Source organism: Leishmania major, chromosome 30, assembly GCF_000002725.2.
Source record: "Leishmania major strain Friedlin complete genome, chromosome 30".
In the NCBI taxonomy this organism is placed as follows: Eukaryota; Euglenozoa; class Kinetoplastea; order Trypanosomatida; family Trypanosomatidae; genus Leishmania; species Leishmania major.
In genome coordinates, this window is record NC_007271.2 from 641,995 (window position 1) to 661,210 (window position 19,216).

The window sequence follows — 19,216 nt, forward strand, 5'->3', positions numbered from 1 at the left end:
TGCTGCTGCTGCTGCTGGTGGTGGTGGTGGTGGTGGTGGTATCTGGGGTAGGAAAGCGCGACGATGGAGAGCGAGGGTGCCGTGTGAAGGGCTGTAGCGCACCCGCCCACGTGAACACACTCATACACCAATGCCGTTGAGGCCCATGCTTCAACGACGGCAGTGTGGATCAGCATCAACGTGAGATGGCCCATGTTCAGGAGAGAGAAGTGCGTGGCACTACGTGCGTTGCCCATCCTTCCTCTCTGGCAGATTGAATGACCTACCCGTTAGAGGTTGAGATGCGCCCACGGAGAAAGAAAAAGGAGCCCGATGACGACATCTCAGTTCACACCCCGGCAGCTGTTCTTTGGATCTTTCCCTCCCCGCTTGTTCCTTATCAGAGGTCTGCTGTTGTGCTTTTCCTTTCGCTTTATCGGTTTTCTCGTCTCTCTCTCCCTTCGTCCCGTCCCTTACTCCGCATGCTCTCGCCATGTCACTTCCCTCCTTACAGCCATGGCGGTAAGTTTACGCATGTATGCAGGTGTCAGCTTGTGTAGGTCTGTGCACAGCTGCAAGGTGATTCCTCTCTATGGAGAGTGGGCACGGGGGAATATCATCACAAACTCCCAGGGAGCGTGGAGCTTCGGAAATCCAGCGAAAAAAATCAGCATCGAAAGGGAAGTGAGGAGTCTGACCCTGTGGTTTATTCAGACCACTTCTTCTCTCCCTCAACCCCTTTTGATGCTGAGTCATCCTCACCGACCCCCGCGTCACCCCCCAAAACTTGTATCCAGCACGTTTCTCCGCATCACGCCAGTTGCACCACCTCGCTGCTGTTCTCGCTTTTCCTTTTGTTTTACGAGGAGAGGAAGGGCGGTCGCGTGCCGGGGAGCAACAGTGTGTAGAGCAGTGCTCGCTCTTCTTCCTCCTCCCCCACTATATATATATATGTATATCTTTTCTGTTGTTTTCCGTGTTGCGCCTCTGCTGCGTTCTTGTGCACTTTTTTTTTGTTGTTGACGTTGACGTTGATGTTGCTCAGCAACGACGGTGGTATTCAGGTGGCACTGTTTTATGGAGTGCAACAGCGCGCCGGCGTTGTGTTTCAGTATGAATATACTGAAGCGAGCCCTTGTTGTATTGTCGTCGCCGTCGTTGTGGGGCTCTCCTTTGTGCTTTTGGTTTGTTCTTCGTGTTGAACAGAGATCTCGTATTCTTCTTGGGCGTGCGCTTGCGTCTATGCATGTACGCCGTTCATGGCCTTTGCTTGCTTGCTTGCTTGCTGGTCTTCTCCGTGTTTTCATGATGACGACTTCGTTCGAGAACATATGCGCATGCTTATACATGGATAGTTGCCATCGCCTGCTTTCTTTTTGTTCGTTTCGTCTTCCTATTTCACTTTGGTGGGTCTATTCTGTCAGATCACTCGATACACAAGCGGCACTCGAGGGACCACAGCAGCGCACCATATGCTCCCGGCGTGCGCACAATTTCCAGCATACCTTCTTCCTCTCCTTCCCCATTTTGCAGCGGTGTATCTGCTGCTGGCGCGCTTTCTATATGCTTGACCCCCCTTTGCGTGCCATGCGTATCGGATCTACTGCTCTCATTCCTTGGAAGCAGAAAAACAAGAAATAACAATGCACTCTACCAACCTTTCGTTCAATCGCATCCTCTCCTTGCTTCCTTATATATATATATATATTCAACATGTGTGCTCCGCACACCTGCGGCTCCGGATGTTTTCCAGGTACACGTGTGCCACCCCCTTCTCCCAGACGCATTTCACGCCTGCACATACACGCAGTCATCGCCACACAAACATCCACAGCAGTATTCGTACAGGTTAAGTGAAAGGTGTGACGCAGGCACAGGCAAGCGTGCACGTGGCCATTGTAGACTCATCCTGCCACGCTGCCTCTCCTTTCTCGTTTTGGAAGCTCATGCACAAGTAGAGGGCTCGTAGGACACCCTTGCTACACAGCCTTGCTCGTGCTCAATTCGTCGGCATATCAAGCGGTTACAGCACGCGCTCGAGAAGAGAAACACAGATACAGTATGGGCCACGCTTCGGACGAAAGCGGGAGCGCACCTGTCTACGACGAGAGCACCGAAACGACCGAGGAAGAAGCGTCTGAAAGCGGGTCGGAGTTGTCCCGTCAATCTGGCGACGACCTCCCCATCCCGGTCCCCGACCGCCCGCAAAAGTCTTCTGTCGCTGTCATCCCTACACGCGACCGTATCGATAGTGCTGCGTCGCCTAGCACTATCAGCACTGACGTCTCCAGCCAAAGCCGCAACACCGGCCACGGACGCCCATTGGAGAGTCCGACTGCCTTAAGGATGGAGGACACCGCCGCTTCCGCTGTACTTGGTGGCCAGCTCATGGTAAACAACCCAAATGATGAGCGGATCGAGGTGCGCAACGCTGAGAACGTGAAGACACCACGTGCGTCGCTGGGGCCGTCGTATACGCCGGGGGCGGACGCGGGTCGTGGTGGCGGCGGCATGGGACAGCCAATCGAGAACGCACCGCACGATGAGGCCATTCCAGTTTCTCCCTCAGCCAGTCAGGTAGCGACGCCGACGGCAATGAGGACGGGGCAGACGATGCGTCCAGACGACGATGACGACGAGAGGGAAGACGAAGGCGAGGAGGACGAGGAGGAGACTGAGATCGATGAGAGCCGCGAGTACCGCGCGGAGGGCTACGCTGGCCAGAAACCCACCGAGCTTGCAGAGGCGGCACCGGCGATGCAGGTCGGCGATCCCCAGCTCGGGTACAACCCTGCCAAGTACGCCCGTATCAACGCCACCGCCAGCCGCGAGATGCAAGAGCTTTTCAAGCAGATCATGGAATATGAGCCCTTTGCGGCGGAGCTGCCGGCCAAACTGCGACCTTTTGTGCCGGACTACATCCCGACGGTCGGCGATCTCGACCCCTTTGTCAAGGTGCCGCGACCGGACGGGATTCCAGACGGGCTGGGCCTAGAGATGGTGGATGAGCCAGCCATTCCGCAGTCGAACCCAGCAGTGGTGCTGTTGGAGTTGAACGCGACTAACGCTCACGGTGTTGCGGCGGACATCGTGGACTCCCTTGAAAACGCGGCGAATCGGCCGGAGGTGATTGATCGATGGATTTCCGACATTAAAAAGGTGCACTACAAGAAGGCACTGCCGACGGTGAACTACCAGCGGCCCATGCCAGACATCGAGACGCTCATGCAGGTATGGCCTCAGCAGTTCGAGGAGGTTCTGAACTCCGACGTCGCCTTCCCTCCGTCGCACATCAACCTCGATCTCGATCAGTATGTACGGACGCTGTGCACCATCTTGGACATTCCCACTTATAGCTCCCTGATTGACTCGCTGTACGTCATGTTCACCCTCTACGAAGAGTTCCGCTCGAATCAACACTTCCAGCACGTTTGATGAGGCGCCCCTTGCGTGAATACGCATGAAGAGCAGTGCTTCGGCGCTCGTATACCCATGGGGTTTGACTACGGATACTGGAGGTGGGTGGGGACGGGGGAGCACGGTGGCATCACTCGACTACTTCTGCAGTAGGCCGGAGTGCAGTCGGGATGTAGTCGAGTGTGCTCTTTTCCACTGAACTAAACGCGCCCACACACTTTACTTGTACACGTGCGACAATGAACCCCCCTCGAAGAAAAGGGGGCTCTGTTACTCTGGCAGATGTAGCGGTACAAGGAGGTCTTGGTGGTTTCTGCCCATCCTTTTCTCTCTCTTTCTGCGTATTCGCTCCTGAGCGATTCTTACATTGCTGTGCAGATGCGGTGGTGCGTGCCATGAGTGTCATGTCGCCTCTCCTTTCTCTTGTCTTTTGTCCTTCCATCGCCGGGAAACGCTTGGCCAAGACCTAGTCCTACTCGCGCATGCATGCGTACCACTTCGGCGCGCACACACACGCGTGCAAGCGTTGCGTGCGTGCATTGCCCCCTTTTTTCCACCACGTCCTTTCTTTCTTTTTACCTGTTCTACTATTACTTTTTTTTTGTTCCTTCTCGTGCGTTTTGTGTTTGTTGTTTGGAGTGCGGGCGGGTATGATGCTGGTGGTGGCCGTTCGTTGATGTTCTCTCTCTCTCTCTCTCCCCGTCTCTTCTCGGTGACGGTCATGTATGTCTAGGCAATGCGGTCCTTTCCTTTCTATGTAGATGCGTCTGTGAGCGCACAAGAACAAGCCCTCCCCCCTCTCTCCTTCCTTCCTTCCTTCCTTCCTCCGCTCCCTCCCTGTGAACCAACGATAGAGTGGGATGAGGCACGCAGAAGCGGCGAAGGACGGGGAGGCGTACTCTCCCTTTCCCTTGTCCCAAGATGCCGATACAAGCACGCGTGGAGAAGGCGTGGGGCACCACGCCAGATAGTGTCGTACAGTGCTGGTGGGCGGGCTGGTTCTGGTTACTTCGCAGACATGCACATATCTCTGCACCACCTCGTATAAACTCACTGAATAGCGTCTTGTGCGTGGTGCGTAGGGAGCAGGTTTTTCGAATCGGCAAGTGCAAACGTCAAGGAGGAAAGGAGAAGGAGGAGGGGGGGGGAGGAGGCATGCGTAGACATCCGTGCGTCTGTCGCATCTCCGACTGCATACTCCGGTCCTGCTTCGTCGTGATGTTAGTTCACCCAGCTGCTTAACCTCTTCTATTTCTCTTTTCATTCGCCTTCTCTGCGTTGCGTATCGACTCGAACAAGTGCTGGCCTGCACAGTCTCACGTTGCTCGACTTTGCCTCATCGCGCTCCACACACACACACACACACACACACACACAAGCGCGCTTGCACTATTCGTTTGCGCTGATACACTTGACAGAAGATATGTTGTTTCGCGTGGCACAACTCTCCATAGATTCACACCCGCAAGCCTATCCCCGGCCGCAGCTTGCCCAACGACAGGGCGCAGCACTTGGTCTTTTTAGCGAACCACATCTGCGTCGCCTCCCTGCTCCGCGACGCCTGTGTGGAGCCGATCTAACGCATTGCGCCGACTACATTCATTCACTTCAGCGTCCACCGAACCTCAGAAACGACTGATATCTCATCAGCTCATCTCATCCTCGCGCATACTTTAAAGGTAAGCGTATAAAACTGCCAAGCGCCACAGATAATGGCGCATCTCTTCTTCACAGGCGCATGCGCAGCAGCAGCTGCACTGCCCATCAGCGACCGCGAGGAGGTGTCACCGGTGTGGTCGATCTACGACGACTACTGCTGTGGCGCCTCGCAGCATGCTGAGGTGGACGATCCGCAAGTGGAGGGTGAAGGGGTGGGCAACTGTGGAGGTACAACACCGCCCCGGCTTCCCTTCATCTCGGGCCCTGTGTCATCCATGACGTTGAAAGGCGCTCAGCTGAAGAAAGAGGCGCCGATTCGCCGGGGTGCCCAGGGAGCCGTATACTCTGCCCTCGACGTAGCCACCAGCGCACCTGCGGAGGACGAAAAGGCGAAGGGACTTTTTTCACCAGAAGCCTGCAGAGGGCATGAGGGCGAAGCGCAGGTTGCGGATGGCGGGCAAAGGCCGGCGCGGCGCGGTCGCCGTGTTGCCGTAAAGCGCATATTTATTCAGGCAAGCGACTTCGGAGCACGTGACATCTCCGCAACGGTGCTGCGTGAGGTAACGCTGCATCGCTTTGTGAGCGAGAAGCAAGCTGCGTGCCTTGCGGCAGCGGGCGCTTTTTACCCCACTGGTTCAACCTCCGACGCCACGGCGCTTGCAGAGGCCGATCAAGGTCAGACACTCTGTAATCTCATCGACGACTCTGCGCGAGTCATTCATCTCTACCGTGTTGTCGAGGCCCCGCACAAGGAGATGTGTCTTGTGATGGAACTCGCGGCAACGAACCTGGAGCAGGTTGTGTTTCCGCACGGCGCCCGCGGTGCCTCGAGGGGCGATGGCGCCGGAGGCTACAAGAGGAAGCCCGGCGTGGTCTCCCTCTTTGGTTCCTCTGCCTCTATTGGTGTCGGCGGCGGTCTGGGCCTGTCCTCCGCCTCACCGTCTACAGCGCCCGACGCTGCAACGGCAGAGGTGGGCCCGCAGGCGTCGTCGCCCTCTCCGCCACCTTCCCGAATGCCGCTCGTGCGCTACGTGATGCGCCGCCTGCTACGGCTCGTATGTTTCCTACACGAGACGTGTTGTGTGGTGCATCGGGACCTGAAACTGAGCAATGTGCTGGTGTCGAAAGACGCTGGGCTTCGCCTCGGTGACTTCGGGTCGGCGCGCTTCATTCCACCCTTGCGCTCGGCGACGAAGACCGGGGTTGAGAACTCTCCGTCTGTCCCCGAGCCACCCGCGGCACCTGCGGGCCAGCGTGAGCACCTCCTGTGCACACCTCCATCGATACGTACAACACTCCACTATCGACCCCCCGAGGCGCTGCTCGGAGACCAGGTGTGCCGCACCGCGGCAGATGTGTGGGCGCTCGGTGTGATCTTTGCGCAGTTGCTGCTGCAGAAGGGCTTGTTCCATTCTGAGAGCGAGTTAGACTTGCTGGGGGCCATTCAGAAGCTGCTCGGAATGCCAACGTACAGCGCGCCGCCTTCGTGGCTCGCCGCGCCGTCGGTACCCGGCCCGCCGAGGGAAAGGGAATCCGCTGCGCACGTTCCAGCCCCACAGGCAAGTCTCCCGTACAAGTTCCACACCGGCGTCGTACCCGCTGATGGGCTGGACCTGCTGTCGCGGATGCTGCACCAGCAACCCGAGTGCCGCGTCACCGCTCGCGAAGCACTACAGCACCCTTTTCTGAACCTCGAGGGTCTCTCTGCGGCGGCTACACATGACGATGACGAGAGAGGGCGAGTGTTGTGGGAGGAGAGAGTGGCGACGGTGCTGCGCGAGCAGGCGACGGGGCACATCTACGGTATGGGAGGAGGTGAGCGGCGGCCCATGCTCATAAGTCTCGCTGATAACGAGGACGAAGAGGATCAAGAGGACGACGAGGTCGGCGTTGCCCCGTTCTGCGTTAACCTGGGCGGGTGCACATCGTACTGAGCACACATATATGTATTCTCCTCCTTTTTCTTTCAGCGCTCTCGTCGAGTGGAAAGAGTGAAAGGAACAGACGGATATGCTTGGCCTTTCCCGTATCCTGCATACGACACACGCACAAGCTGAGACCCAGGAGCAGGTACGCCGACACCCTCTCTCTGGCCCTTTTCGGTGGGTGGGAGTAGCTCGCACGCGAAGCTCGCGCTGCCCCGTTTGATGCGACAGAGTAACAGTCTTATTCCAGCTGGATACGAAACGGTGGAGCCCACCAGGTGGTACAGATTTGTTGCATCGCCTTTCTTGGCGCTGGCGACACGATGGGGGCGCGCGTGGGGTTTTCTTTCTTTGGCTTCTCTCCGTTTATTCCGTCACGTAGCGCAAGTTTCGCACGGACAGATGGGCCCTCGTCTTTCCTCCCCCTGCAACTCTTCGTGTCTTACCCCTTCGTTGGACGCCTTCAAGAACTTGCGCACTTTTTGTGGGGGGAGTGCCCGCGGTAAGATTGTCAAGAACTGGATGGTTGCGGTGCAACAGGGATAACAAGCACCCCCGATAGCGTATGCTTCTTGTGCTTTCCCCTCCCTCATCCCTCCTCTACCTATATCTTCCGCTACTACTCTCCCCCTACCCTCTCTCCCCCTTCTGCCTCTCTTCCTCTTCATCACCACCCTCTCCCCTCCATTGCTGGCTGCTGTTGCCTGCCCGCCCTCTCTCCCTCTTCTTCGGTGGCACTGCAACAACCGCACTTCCCTTCACCACAGGATATACACGCATATATATATATATATATGCAAAGAAAAGAGCGACAGAGGCAACTAGAGTGGGAAAGAAGTTTTATTATTTGCTTTTCTCTTCCTCTTTATTGCTTTCTCCATTGTGGGGAGAGTACAATACACAGGCAGCGGCAGGCCTCCTGCAAGTACACACACTGTGTTCACTCCGCTGCACGATCGCAGACGCGGAGTCGGCGGGGAAGGCGTGCTGAATGAGAGGAAAAGCCATAACAACAGGAAAAACGAACAACATTGACTGGGTCACATATCCATCGTAAGCTCTCTGCGTCTGTTTGTCTGTGTGCGCACATGCATGTGTGCGTGTGTCACTCTCTCTGTCGATCACCGTGTGTGCATCAGCGCTCTCACCCTTCGTCCTTTCTATTTTTCCCTTTTTTCCGTCACGTCGTGTTCGCTAATTAGACTGTGCAAGGTACACACGCACACACGCAACAAGTTGTCTTGAACATTCTATTTCCTTGGCTCTGTCGGTCTCTCGTTCCTCACAATCGCCTCTCTCCTCTTTCGTGTATGTAGAGACGAAGGTAGAACCAAAGAAAACCAAGCCTAAACTCACCGTCTTCTGCAGAAGGCGAAGACACACACACACACACACACACAAACACACACACACACACAAACACACACACACTCACACAAACACAAGGCGCCATAATACAGATATCCACCAAATCTTGTGAACTCGTTGCGAAAGAAATAAGCAACAGGCGTCCATTTCGAGTCGAAAGGCAAATACCAACCCACACCTCACTTACTCACGCAAGCGTGCTCACGCGCACGCACGGATTCCTCTGTTTCTTGGTCTCCGGAGGGGCTACGGTGCCGACTTTTTTTGGTTTGTGTGTTTTCAAACCGCCTACATTTCGCTCATTTCTTGTTTTGTTTTTTGTTTGTTCTCGTCTGTGCGTGCACCCTGTTTTATTGCACTTATTGCTTCAGATAAGGCTTCGCACCTTCCCTTTTTTCTTTTTTTTCTGACGTGCTTCCGTGATCACAGCATCTCGAGGAGATTATTTCAATATCTCTCCTATCACCGTTTCCACGACTACGGTCGCTACTGCTGCTGCTGCTCTCTCTCTCTCTCTGCCTTTCGTCGTCACCGGAACACATCCCAGGCAGGCGGGGGCACGTGCGTCTACACACCCGAGTCCCTACCCTCGCACACACGGAGGAGAAGCAGCACTGTTTCGCTTCCGCTTCTTTCAGGGAATTCGTGTTTTTCGCCCCTTCGCGTTGCCGTTGTAAAGCTGGATTGTCAACTCGACAAAAAATTGATCTTGAGCTTGTTTGGTGGCTCGAACGTGTGTGTGTGTGTGTTGTGCCACTCCTCCAGTTTCTCCCTCGTCTCTTCTCTTTGGCGTTGTGGTATCTTGTATGTGCGCTGGGCTTGCTTGGGCTCGTCTGTGCGTGTGTCGTTTTTTGTTGTTTGTTTCCTTCTTTGGTCCGCTGACTTGTTGTGCGCGCTCTCTCGCTCGCTTGCTTCTGGCGCCTCCGCATTTTCTTTTCCTCTTCTCCGTTCCTGTTCTCGTGCCAGAGGCTTTACACGTGGGCTGTCTTTCATCTGTCGGTCCTTGTTTCTGCCGTCCCGCACCATCCTTGCTCCATCTTTATTTTTCGTTGCTTGGAACACCTCTGCCTGCGCCTTTGGTCTTTGTATTGCCTACTTCGTTGGCACTCCCTGCGGAGGCTTATCGCCCTCCTGACGGGACACCATATACCGCTCGTGCAGTGGTGCCTGATTGCTTCTACCTTTCCTCCATCGAGACCCCCTCCGCTCCCTCCACACACGCACACACGCACAGGTGCGCCAGTCGAGCAGCAGGCAATCGAACAGGAACAGCCGTGCGTGTTACATGCAACAACCGGGACAGTCGCTCACCCGCTTATTCCCCCTCCCCCTCTCAAGCTGTCTCGTTTTTCTTTGGTCTTTTTGTTTCGTCGCTTGCTTTTTCTTTCAGTTGGTGCCCGCACACTAGAGGGTCCACGCAGCGAGGCAACTAAGTCTCTTGTCCCCGTAAAACGTGCTCTTAAAGACCGAGAGGGTTGGCGCGTGTATGTGTGCAGTGACGAGGAACGGCAAGAATACCATAGAACGACGGACGTCATCAGCGGCTGTAACAGCGGCGGCACTTGACCCCTCAGTACGCAGCGCAGAGTCCGCGGAGCAGCCGTTGCGCGAAGAGTGAAACGAAGGGGAACAGCTCAAGAATCGGGCACACGGCCACCGCTGCAGTCAAACTGTGCTCACCCCCTTCGCTACCAAGCTCTGGCGCTTCTCTGTTGCAGCGGATTTCTGTGTGCGTACGTATTGTTGCTCTTTTTCGGAGTCGTTTCGCTGAAGGGTGGGCTTAGCGCCAACAACGCACACGGTGGCAGTTCCGCTGCTCCTCGCCGTCTTTCGTTTCGCTCGTTTGCTTGTGCTGTCCTTCCTCCTCCTGAAGCACCGCTTCTTTTCCGTCTGCCGCCGCCGCCGCCTCTTCTCTCTCTCTCTCTCTCTCTCTCTTGCTCTTGCTCTTGCTCTTGTTGCCTTCTCGACGTCCTTTCTTGTGGCGATTTTTCTCCCTTCTATAGCAGTCTTCTCCTCCTGACTGACTTTCTCACGGTGTGTTGCTGTTTCTGTGCACTGCTCTTCTTGTGCTCTTCTCCCTCCCCTTCCCTTCTCTTCCCTCCCCTTCCCTCTCCGCTTCCCCCCTCAACAAGCAAACAAAAAGAAACGTCAAGAAGAGACGGCGAAGAGACGCACCGCTTTGCTTTGTTCTTCGGCACGTCCGCCTTTGAGGGTGTTGCGCCATCACTCAGGGCTTGACTTGTTTGTTTTCTTTGTGGGCCACTAACACACGCACCGCCGCCGCCGCCGTCTCCCCCGCTACTCTCCGCCTGCCCCAGCACTGTTCGGCCCTCACTCACCCTCCGCACATCACGCCCACGGAAAGTGCACCTACCTCGTTCTGCAAAAGCAACCGCCTGGACTTTCCCGGCCTAAGCTGCAAGGGTGCTCATGTCTTCTTCACCGAATCCAATGGGTGCTGGGACCGCTTCGGCGACCCCCAAGTCAACTGGCGGCCCCGAAGCATCCCCGGGAAGTGTGCGCCGCAGCACCCTCTATGCCGTGCTCAACGTCTCTCACACCGCGACGTTAGAGGAGATTACGGCAGCTTACCGCAAGCTCGCCCTCGTGTACCACCCTGACCGCCCAAACGGCTTGCAGTGGAAGTTCCAAGAGATTCAGCGCGCCTACGAGGTTCTCAGTCAGAAGGATGCGCGTGCCAAGTACGACATCCTGCTGAGAGGAAAACTCGCCGTGAAGAACTTTAAGCGTCCGCCCCCGCTAGAGTCGGTGCTGCAGCCTGTCTACGCTCTGCTTGCCGACGGCGCCTTCTACGAGTTCGAGGCGGCGTCCAGCAAGCTCAAGTGCAGCTTCCACTACGGCGACGGCATTCAGTTCAACGGCGACTGCGGCAGCTTCATCGGTCTCGCCGGCGACGGCTTCATCTATTGGACCATCAGCGGGCGCGGGTTTGCTTCGCGGCTGTGCAAGGCTGGCAGTACCTTTGCCCTCTCGAGTGTTCGCGTCATGTATCGTAGCAACATGGGGCTGGCCAAGATGCCGCTAAAGCGCTCGTCTTTGCACTCTTCCCATACCTGTCGCCCCGCCGGCTCTTCTGGCGACAAGCGGGCCGTGAGAGGCAGCACCGGCGATGCTGGGTGCTCGGAGAGAGCGAAGAGCACCACCGGTGCGCGCGCTGCCAAAATGTCCGAGGCGGATCGCATCAAGAAGGCGCTCCTGAACAAGGAACGAAGCCGCAATTTGAAGAGGCGGATGGAAACGCTTAAGGAGGAGGAGATAGAGGCGCGCAACTCTCTCCAACAGGATCTGTGGGGGCAGTTCAGCTCGCTGCACACGACGGCAGAGGTGGCGTTTCGGTGTACGCTGCAAGGCGTCGCTGTGCCGGTAGAGATGGCGCTTTGGATGGGCTATAAGTCTCCAGAGGAGGTGATGCTCCGCTCATCGGGCGCATGCAGCTCGCTATTTATCGCCGAGCAGGTGTCGCTGCAGACCTCCTCGTTGTGGGTAGACCCGCTGCAGAGCGACTACTTCAACGACGACGAAATGCTGCGGGAAGGCTGCGACGGCAACAAGGAAGACAGAAAACATTGCACTAGCAACGGCAGAGACGTCACCGCGCGTCACAAGCCTGATAGCGCCGACAGCTCGCCTTGCTCTTCGCAGTCCAGTCCAGCTTCCGACGGCGCGCCAGATGGTGACGCCTGCCGCGGGCGTTCGGCAACGGCATCGGGGACGCACTCACCGATTCTGCATCGCCTCAACAACGGTGCGACTGCCGTCACTGGAGCTTCTGATGGGGCGGAAGTGGCAAAAAAAGAGTAGTCGCATCCCTGTCCCTGCCGCAACAGTGCCCAATATCACCGATAGAGTCGTCAGGTGAAGCCGCCCCGCTGCATCCCACAGGCGACCCATACGCCCCTCCCACCTCGCGACCGTCTTGTGCCGCAAATGTGTCGGTAACGAAGCTTGCAGCGAAGGAAGAGGCGCCGCTGACAGGCTTGAGCAACAGTCAGCCTCACTCTAGCGGACTGTACACCAGCGCAGAATCGGGTGAGTTCGCTTCGTCTTCCCTCGGCGTTTCCTCGCTGGCGACGAGAAAGACCGTGAAGGCGGTGGCCCGAGCGAAGAGAGGTGTTGCAATGAGCGGCTCCGCTGCTGCACCCCCTTCTCGGCGCGTCGGCGTTAAGAATGATCCTTCCCTGCCGGCTGGCTCAAAGGCGGCGACCGCCTCCTCGCACGCCAGCCCGCAAAAGGCTTCCGTCACCGAGACACCCGCAGGAGAGCTCAGCAAGGACAGCAAAGCTTGCCCGCTGCTTCCAAGACGAAAACACAGCGGCAGTGACGTTGGAAATGCGGTGCTGCTGGCGAGGTTAGGGTCCGTTCTTCAGGCGAAGCCGGAGCGGAGTGCGAAAGGCAATAATGCGGTTCTGAGCGGCGACAAAAACCTGGTGCCGAAGGAAAAAAGAGCAGAGAAGACCACGGTGGATGATGGCGACCGAGGCTTACGCGCGCCGTGTAAACTTGCCGCTGGAAAACTTCCTCAGCACGACAACGCAGAGCTCCTCGCTCTGTCACGAGGCCAGTCGAGCGTACAATAGCTTGACCGCTGATCAGCTTTTTAAAGAGGAGTGGGCCTTCATGGAATCCTTTTCTAAGACGAAGCGCATCGTGTGATGACGCGGCGGCTCTCTGAGCAACACGAGGAACCGACTCCATCGCATCGATTCTTTGCCGCTTCGTCAACGATGCAGATCGCAAGGACGACCCTCCCAAGCGAGAGGTGCTCAGGGGGCAGTGATCACTTCATCCCACACTCCCTCGCTGTTGTTGTTTCCCCCCTTTTTGCGTTGCTCCCTTTTCGTTTGACTTGCATGCTCTTCTCTCACTTTTTTTCTGCATGACGGTATGGCTTCATGCGTGCGCGGCGACTCTGACTTCTTTCGTAGTTTCTGTGCGTCTCCATTCGTGCTCTGTCGCCGCTTCGGCGTTTCCTCTCGTATGTCGGGTTTCCTTCTTGCTGCTCAGCATCGCCATTGCAGTGTTGGCGTCTGAAAGGAGGAAACTTACCTTTGTTTCCTGCCTCTCGTGTCTCTCTCGCCCCCTCTTTCCCTCCTACGGCACACCCTTATGCAGACAGAGACACACCCGCATGTAGTGTGCGCGCCGTGTGATGGCGGTGTGACACGGCTCAACCGTGATCCCTCCTCTCTTCTGGACTCAGCACTATTGCTGGTATTGCGGATGTGCCTTTCTAATCCGGTGTGCATCGTCGCCTTTCGTTTTCCTTTGCTTGTTCGACATTATCTTTTTGTTGTTTGTTGTTTGTTGTTGTTGTCGCTGTTGGTGGGGATCTGCGCGTCTATTGCGTGACGCCCTCGTGCACTTCTTCGCCGCTTGCTCTCTTCCGATGTGAGCCTCTGCCTACGTGTGTGCGGCGCTCGGTGACTGGGGTGTGGCATAGCAGTGCAGCTTCTTTGCCTTCCCCCCCTTTTTTTTGCTTTGGGTGTTCTGTGTGTGTGTGTGCGCGCCAGGGTGTGCCGTGTGTCTCGTCCACCTACTCTCTCTCTCTCTCTCTTTTTGTTGTACTCGTTTTGGTTGGGCGATGTGGATATGACCACACGTGTATCCGCCGTCCCCCCCCCTCCCCCTCGTTGTCTTCATTTTAGGTGGATGAGGAGGGTAGGAGGGTATTGGTGGTGGTGGTGAGTGGGCTTTCCGTTTCTGGAGTTTCTTCAGATTTCGCTTTGGTGCTCATCTTCTCGTGTGTTTTCTCTACAACGCCCTTTGTGCCTCTCTCTCTCGTTTCTTTTTTTGTTTGCTCATGTTCATCTTTACATTCGTGTTTGTTTCGGCTCTGTTGTCGCAGTCACGTCATCTGTGCGCGTGTGAGTTCGTGTGCGGCAGTGGGGATCTCCTCTCATCCTTTGTTGCTTCTTATATTGGTCTCCAACCCTGCATGTTTGCGTGCGTATGTGTGCATGTCTCTCTCTCTCTCTCTCTCTCTCGCCACCTCTCCGTCCGCCAGATGTGCCTCTTCGTTGTGTTCTCCCGTATTGCGCGCTTTCTTTTGGTAGTACATCTCGTTGATTCTTTCCCCCCACCGAAACAACGGACACGCTGTTCGTTTCCTTTCCATTTCCTCCATCACCGTCTTCCCTTACTATCGAAAGGTTGTCTTTCGACACTTTTCTATTCTCGTACCCTCATCCCTCCCTCCCTCGTCTCTCGCTGTCGAATTCTCTTCGGAGATGCTCCTCATCGGAGTCGCGCAAACCTCTCTCGTTTTTTTTTTGAGTGGGGGGTTGTATACAACCCTACTCCGCTTGCTCACACTCCCTCGCGCTTGTTTCCGTCGACGTGCAGCGTCGTCGTCGCCATGACAGCTTCATGTGCGCTTCGGAGGACTGGCCTGGCGACAGTCCACGGATAGAATAGCGATGAAAAGTCTGCAACGCAGGAAAAGGATTCACCGCGGAGACTCGGAGCGACGCCACTTCTGACGCCGATGAGCAGAGGAAGATGTGGGGAGCCGTGTGGCGCGCCACGCATGTCTCCACCAACTCCCCACGTGTTCGTGCCTTCGCTTTGCTCTTCCCCGCTCTCTCTCTTTTTCCCCCCTCATGGGACCCTTTAGATCTCATCCCGGTTCGGAGACGGAAGCAGCGACAATCCTTCACTCTGTTGTCTTTCTGTATTTTTGCGTTCTTTGTCTTTCCTTCTTGCTCCCTCAGCAACGCATGTGTGTGGGTGTGCGTGTTGCGTTCTTTTACACACGTAAGGATGAGAAACGCATCCTACACCCCGTTGCCTGTCGCCAACTTGGATGCGCACGGTGCGACAAGGACTACTATGGCGGTAGAACATCAATCGAGCAAAACAAGACAATATGGGCGACCAAAAGGAGGGGGAAAAACGACAGGGAATGTGGCGTACCGGCGACAAGGGAAACCGATACACTGAAGAGCGAGAGGGGGAGGGGAGAGGGGCGCGGGGGCATCTCATACCACCAAACTAACAAAGAGCAAATAAGCATACGAAAACAGAAGCTGCCCCCCTTCCCCTCCCCCAAGCATACACACACACACACACACACACACACGCACGCACGCACGCAGAGACGCTCTCCCCCTCTGCCGCGCCTCCTCTTTCATCTGAGGCGTACGTTTTCTTCCTCCATTTGGACGTTGGAAATACTCTTTGCAACCGGTGAAGGCCGCACCTAATCAACAACGGTGTTGCAGAATGGACTGCCGAACGGGCTGGTGTTTTATTGGCAGTGCTTCGCGCGCGGTGTTAAGTGCACAATCGACAGCAGGATCGCGCAGAGAGAGAGCGAGCGCATCGCCTCTGTGTCAGTGATCAGATGCACGGAGTAACCCGCTTTCTTATCGTCACTGTGTACCGACCGTGCGCCGTGCGCGGGGTGCATAGACTGGTGAAGACAGTAGGCACGGAAACCTTGTGTACCACTCCTTGTTCCTGCTCCGTGAACGCACTCACATGGCGGGCACAGGGAAAGAAAGTGCCCTTTTGACTGCACGCAAGGGTCTTTGCCTATCCTGCTCATCTATTACCTTCTCTTGCTTTCCTCTTGCTCTTCCATTGCCTTTGCTTGTGCTTCTATGGATGGGTCAGGCTCATCGAACGGCGTGTCTGGCATGCAGGTGCGCCACGTCAGGACGACGGACACCACATTACCATCCACGCTGATTCCACGCGCCAGCTACGCAGTTACCCGAGCCCACGCAGCAAAGTAATGCCACCGTCTTCGATATTCACGTTCGACGAGTATAGGGGTCCGGACGGCAAGCAGCCTGTCGCAGCCCGTAGCGGCGTCTTCCACCTGCCCCACGGCCCCTTGCGCACGCCGATATTTATGCCAGTGGCGACGCAGGGTGCACTAAAGGGTGTCACAGTGGAGCAACTTGAGGAGCTCGATGTTGAAATAATCTTGGGTAACACCTATCATCTGGGCCTGCGACCCGGGGAGGAGGTGCTGCGTGCTCTAACTGCCCGCAAGAACGCGCGCGAGGCTGCCACCGGCACGCGCACCTCGGCAGATGGCATCCGCGACAACATGGATGGCATCCACTTTATGGAGAACTGGAAAAAGAACATATTAACCGACAGCGGTGGTTTCCAGATGGTGTCGCTGCTGAAGCTTGCACAGATTACAGAGGAAGGCGTGCGGTTCCAGTCGACGCATGGCAGTGGCACGGCAGGGGCTGTGGCTTCTGTAGCCAAGACGGAGGCCTCGAGCTCTGCCAGTGGTGCGACTGCGGCGGCATCTGCAGTGACGGCGCCGACCGATGCAGCTAACGGGCACGATAACAAAGGGGAGGCGGAAGGCACGTACTCCCTGCTGCTCCGGCCTGAGGACTCCATCCGTATTCAGAATGCCATCGGTGGTGACATTATGATGCAGCTGGACGACGTGGTGCACACGCTGACTGTCGGACCACGCGTGGAGGAGGCTGCGAAACGCTCCATCCGGTGGCTTGACCGCTGTCTCGCAGCCAACCAGAATCGGGAAAAGCAGTGTATCTTTGGCATCGTGCAGGGTGCCTTGAATGCCGAGCTGCGCCGCTACTGCGTGAAGGAGATTGTCCAGCGGGCAGAGTGCATGGGCTACGCCATCGGCGGGCTCAGCGGCGGGGAGGCGAAGGACGACTTTTGGAGGATGGTGCGCTTGTGCACAAAGGAGGGGCTGCCGGCGAACAAGCCGCGGTACTGCATGGGCGTTGGCTATCCAGAAGACATCCTTGTGTGCATCGCGCTCGGCGTGGACATGTTCGACTGCGTGTACGCCTGCCGCACAGCCCGCTTTGGCTCTGCGCTCACTTCCTCTGGCAAGCTGCAGCTTTCTAGGAAGGAGTATGCGACCGACTTCGGTCCGCTCGACCCGAACTGCAGCTGTATGACGTGCCGCACCTACACACGCTCCTACCTGAACATGATCGCGGCAAAGGAGGGGACAGCGGCGACGTTGCTATCGTATCACAACATCGCCTACCTCATCGGCCTCACGCGCGGCGCTCGAAGCGCCATAGAAGAGGGTCGCTTTACCGAATACGTGCAGCACTTCTTCCTTGCCTACTACCCCGCGAAGGACTACCCAGCGTGGGTGGTTGAGGCGCTGAACTCTGTGGAGATAACTCTGTTGTAGTGGTGCACTCGGTGAGGCGCGCACACAGACGCGGTCGAGGACACATGGGTTGAGAGGTAACACCGCCTGGGCTGCTGACTCGAAGAGTCAGTCTTGCTCTGCTCTCGTAGTAGACAGTGAGGGCGCGACACACTATGACCGTGTGCATCGGTGGACACTGTGCTGAGGGGGGGGGAGGAGTCTGTGAAGAGCAGAAAGATGGGATTTTGCCAGCTCTGTTATCCTCTGTATTTCTGCCGCTCGGCCATTCGCAAAGGGACTTCCTCACGAGCTTCTTTCCTATTGTTTGCCCTCCACAAGCGTTGCCACGTGCGTGGCCACGGAGGGGGAGGGGGAGATCCCTGGTGCTTGTAGGCTTGCGCGTTCGGAACGGGGGGCTGCCAGTCGAAGCGCTTGTGTCCACAGGTTTCTCTTTTTGTGCTTCTCTTCACACCATCATGACGGGGCACACACCTCGGCGCGTCGTATCCTCAGGGCCTAGTGCACCCCGACTCTGTGTGGACAGGAAGCCAGGCGAGCCACCCCTATCTCTGCCAATGCCGAGCTACCAAGTGCTTATGGCGTAGGGCGTGGTGAGAGTGATGCATCGCTGCTGATGTTGGAGGCCAGGTCCTGGATGACGTTGCGCCGGAGCGGCCTGCGATAGTGGACACGTGTGCACCATCTACGTGATGGGCAGAGTGCCAGCGTGGCTTGGGCGTACCTCACCCGGCCCTCGCACTGCCCACTGGTGTGGGGAGCCTGCGCCACGGCGAGGGGGATGCACCAGGGGTGGCGACTGGCATGATGCGAGCGGCTGTGAGGCGGCCTGTGGAGTGTGAGACGGCTAGGGCTTGATGCAGAGGCCATATGCAGATGACTAACTCGGCGCACAGCTCTAAAGCATGTGTCTCAGGCTGCTTCGCACGGTGTGACGGGCCTGTGGCAGGGCCGGGGGCGGCGTGGGGTGTGGCTCATGCTCTGTGGTGGAGAATGGACACGTGAACAAAGCCCTTTCTGCGGCCTCTCTATCGTATTGGCGTGCGCGTGTCTTCGAAATGGTGCATGTTGCAGCAATGACAGCGCATTGGCGTAACAGGATGGGGGGGGGGTGAGGGCCAGGCGGGCAAAGAACTGTTTCGCCATTGTCTGTATCGAAGCGCCCTGCGTGTCCTCGGCGCGTAGGATCAGCACCCCCTTCCTCATACACGCGTGTCGCGCACGCTGTATGCAGGCGTCAGCTGCGTTGACCTCCCCCCGATAAGCGAAGTGCTTGGTGGCGGCACAGCTCTCCCTCAAGCATCACCCCCCCCCCATCCTGTAAGTCTTGCTTTGATGCCTGCATCCTTTCTCTCTCTTCTCAACCTTACATCTCTCTGGCGGGTGACAACACAAACGCGATATGCCCCTCCTCATGTTCGTTACTCGTACGTGTTCACCGACTCGTTCTCGCACCTCTCGCTATCCTCGCCTGCTGCTGGTGCTGCAGCTGACATGCGCTGTACGTAGTGCGTGGGGAAGGAGAGATACGGCAAGACAATCATCCCCGCAAGCGAGGAGTACGACATTTATATAAACGAAAAGGAAGCGAGGTCAACACATAACAGACAGGCACGCACGGACGCATGTATGTGCGCGGGCCTGGTCCCTCCTGTTTTACTGTGTGCAGTCTCCTCATACCCACCCTAGATTACCTGCATCTCGCTTCTTAGCATCCTTTTTT

The 19,216-nt window shown here is 56.7% G+C and overlaps 4 protein-coding genes across 4 annotated transcripts; all 4 read left to right on the top strand.

Annotated features, from left to right (window-relative positions):
• Positions 1–2,325: 2,325 nt before the first annotated feature.
• LMJF_30_1770 (conserved hypothetical protein) lies at positions 2,326–3,414 on the top strand (the record flags this gene model as incomplete). The annotated part of the gene is made up of 1 exon (XM_001684729.1): positions 2,326–3,414. One exon carries the CDS (start codon positions 2,326–2,328, stop codon positions 3,412–3,414), a length of 1,089 nt encoding a protein of 362 aa, XP_001684781.1.
• Positions 3,415–5,108: 1,694 nt separating this feature from the next.
• LMJF_30_1780 (putative protein kinase) lies at positions 5,109–6,989 on the top strand (the record flags this gene model as incomplete). The annotated part of the gene is made up of 1 exon (XM_001684730.1): positions 5,109–6,989. One exon carries the CDS (start codon positions 5,109–5,111, stop codon positions 6,987–6,989), a length of 1,881 nt encoding a protein of 626 aa, XP_001684782.1.
• A 3,810-nt stretch (positions 6,990–10,799) lies between these two features.
• On the top strand, positions 10,800–12,170 carry LMJF_30_1790 (putative DNAJ domain protein; the record flags this gene model as incomplete). The annotated part of the gene is made up of 1 exon (XM_001684731.1): positions 10,800–12,170. The coding sequence occupies one exon, from the start codon at positions 10,800–10,802 to the stop codon at positions 12,168–12,170; it is 1,371 nt and encodes a 456-aa protein (XP_001684783.1).
• Positions 12,171–16,104: 3,934 nt separating this feature from the next.
• On the top strand, positions 16,105–17,514 carry LMJF_30_1800 (putative queuine tRNA-ribosyltransferase; the record flags this gene model as incomplete). Its single annotated transcript, XM_001684732.1, has 1 exon — positions 16,105–17,514. The coding sequence occupies one exon, from the start codon at positions 16,105–16,107 to the stop codon at positions 17,512–17,514; it is 1,410 nt and encodes a 469-aa protein (XP_001684784.1).
• Positions 17,515–19,216: the final 1,702 nt, after the last annotated feature.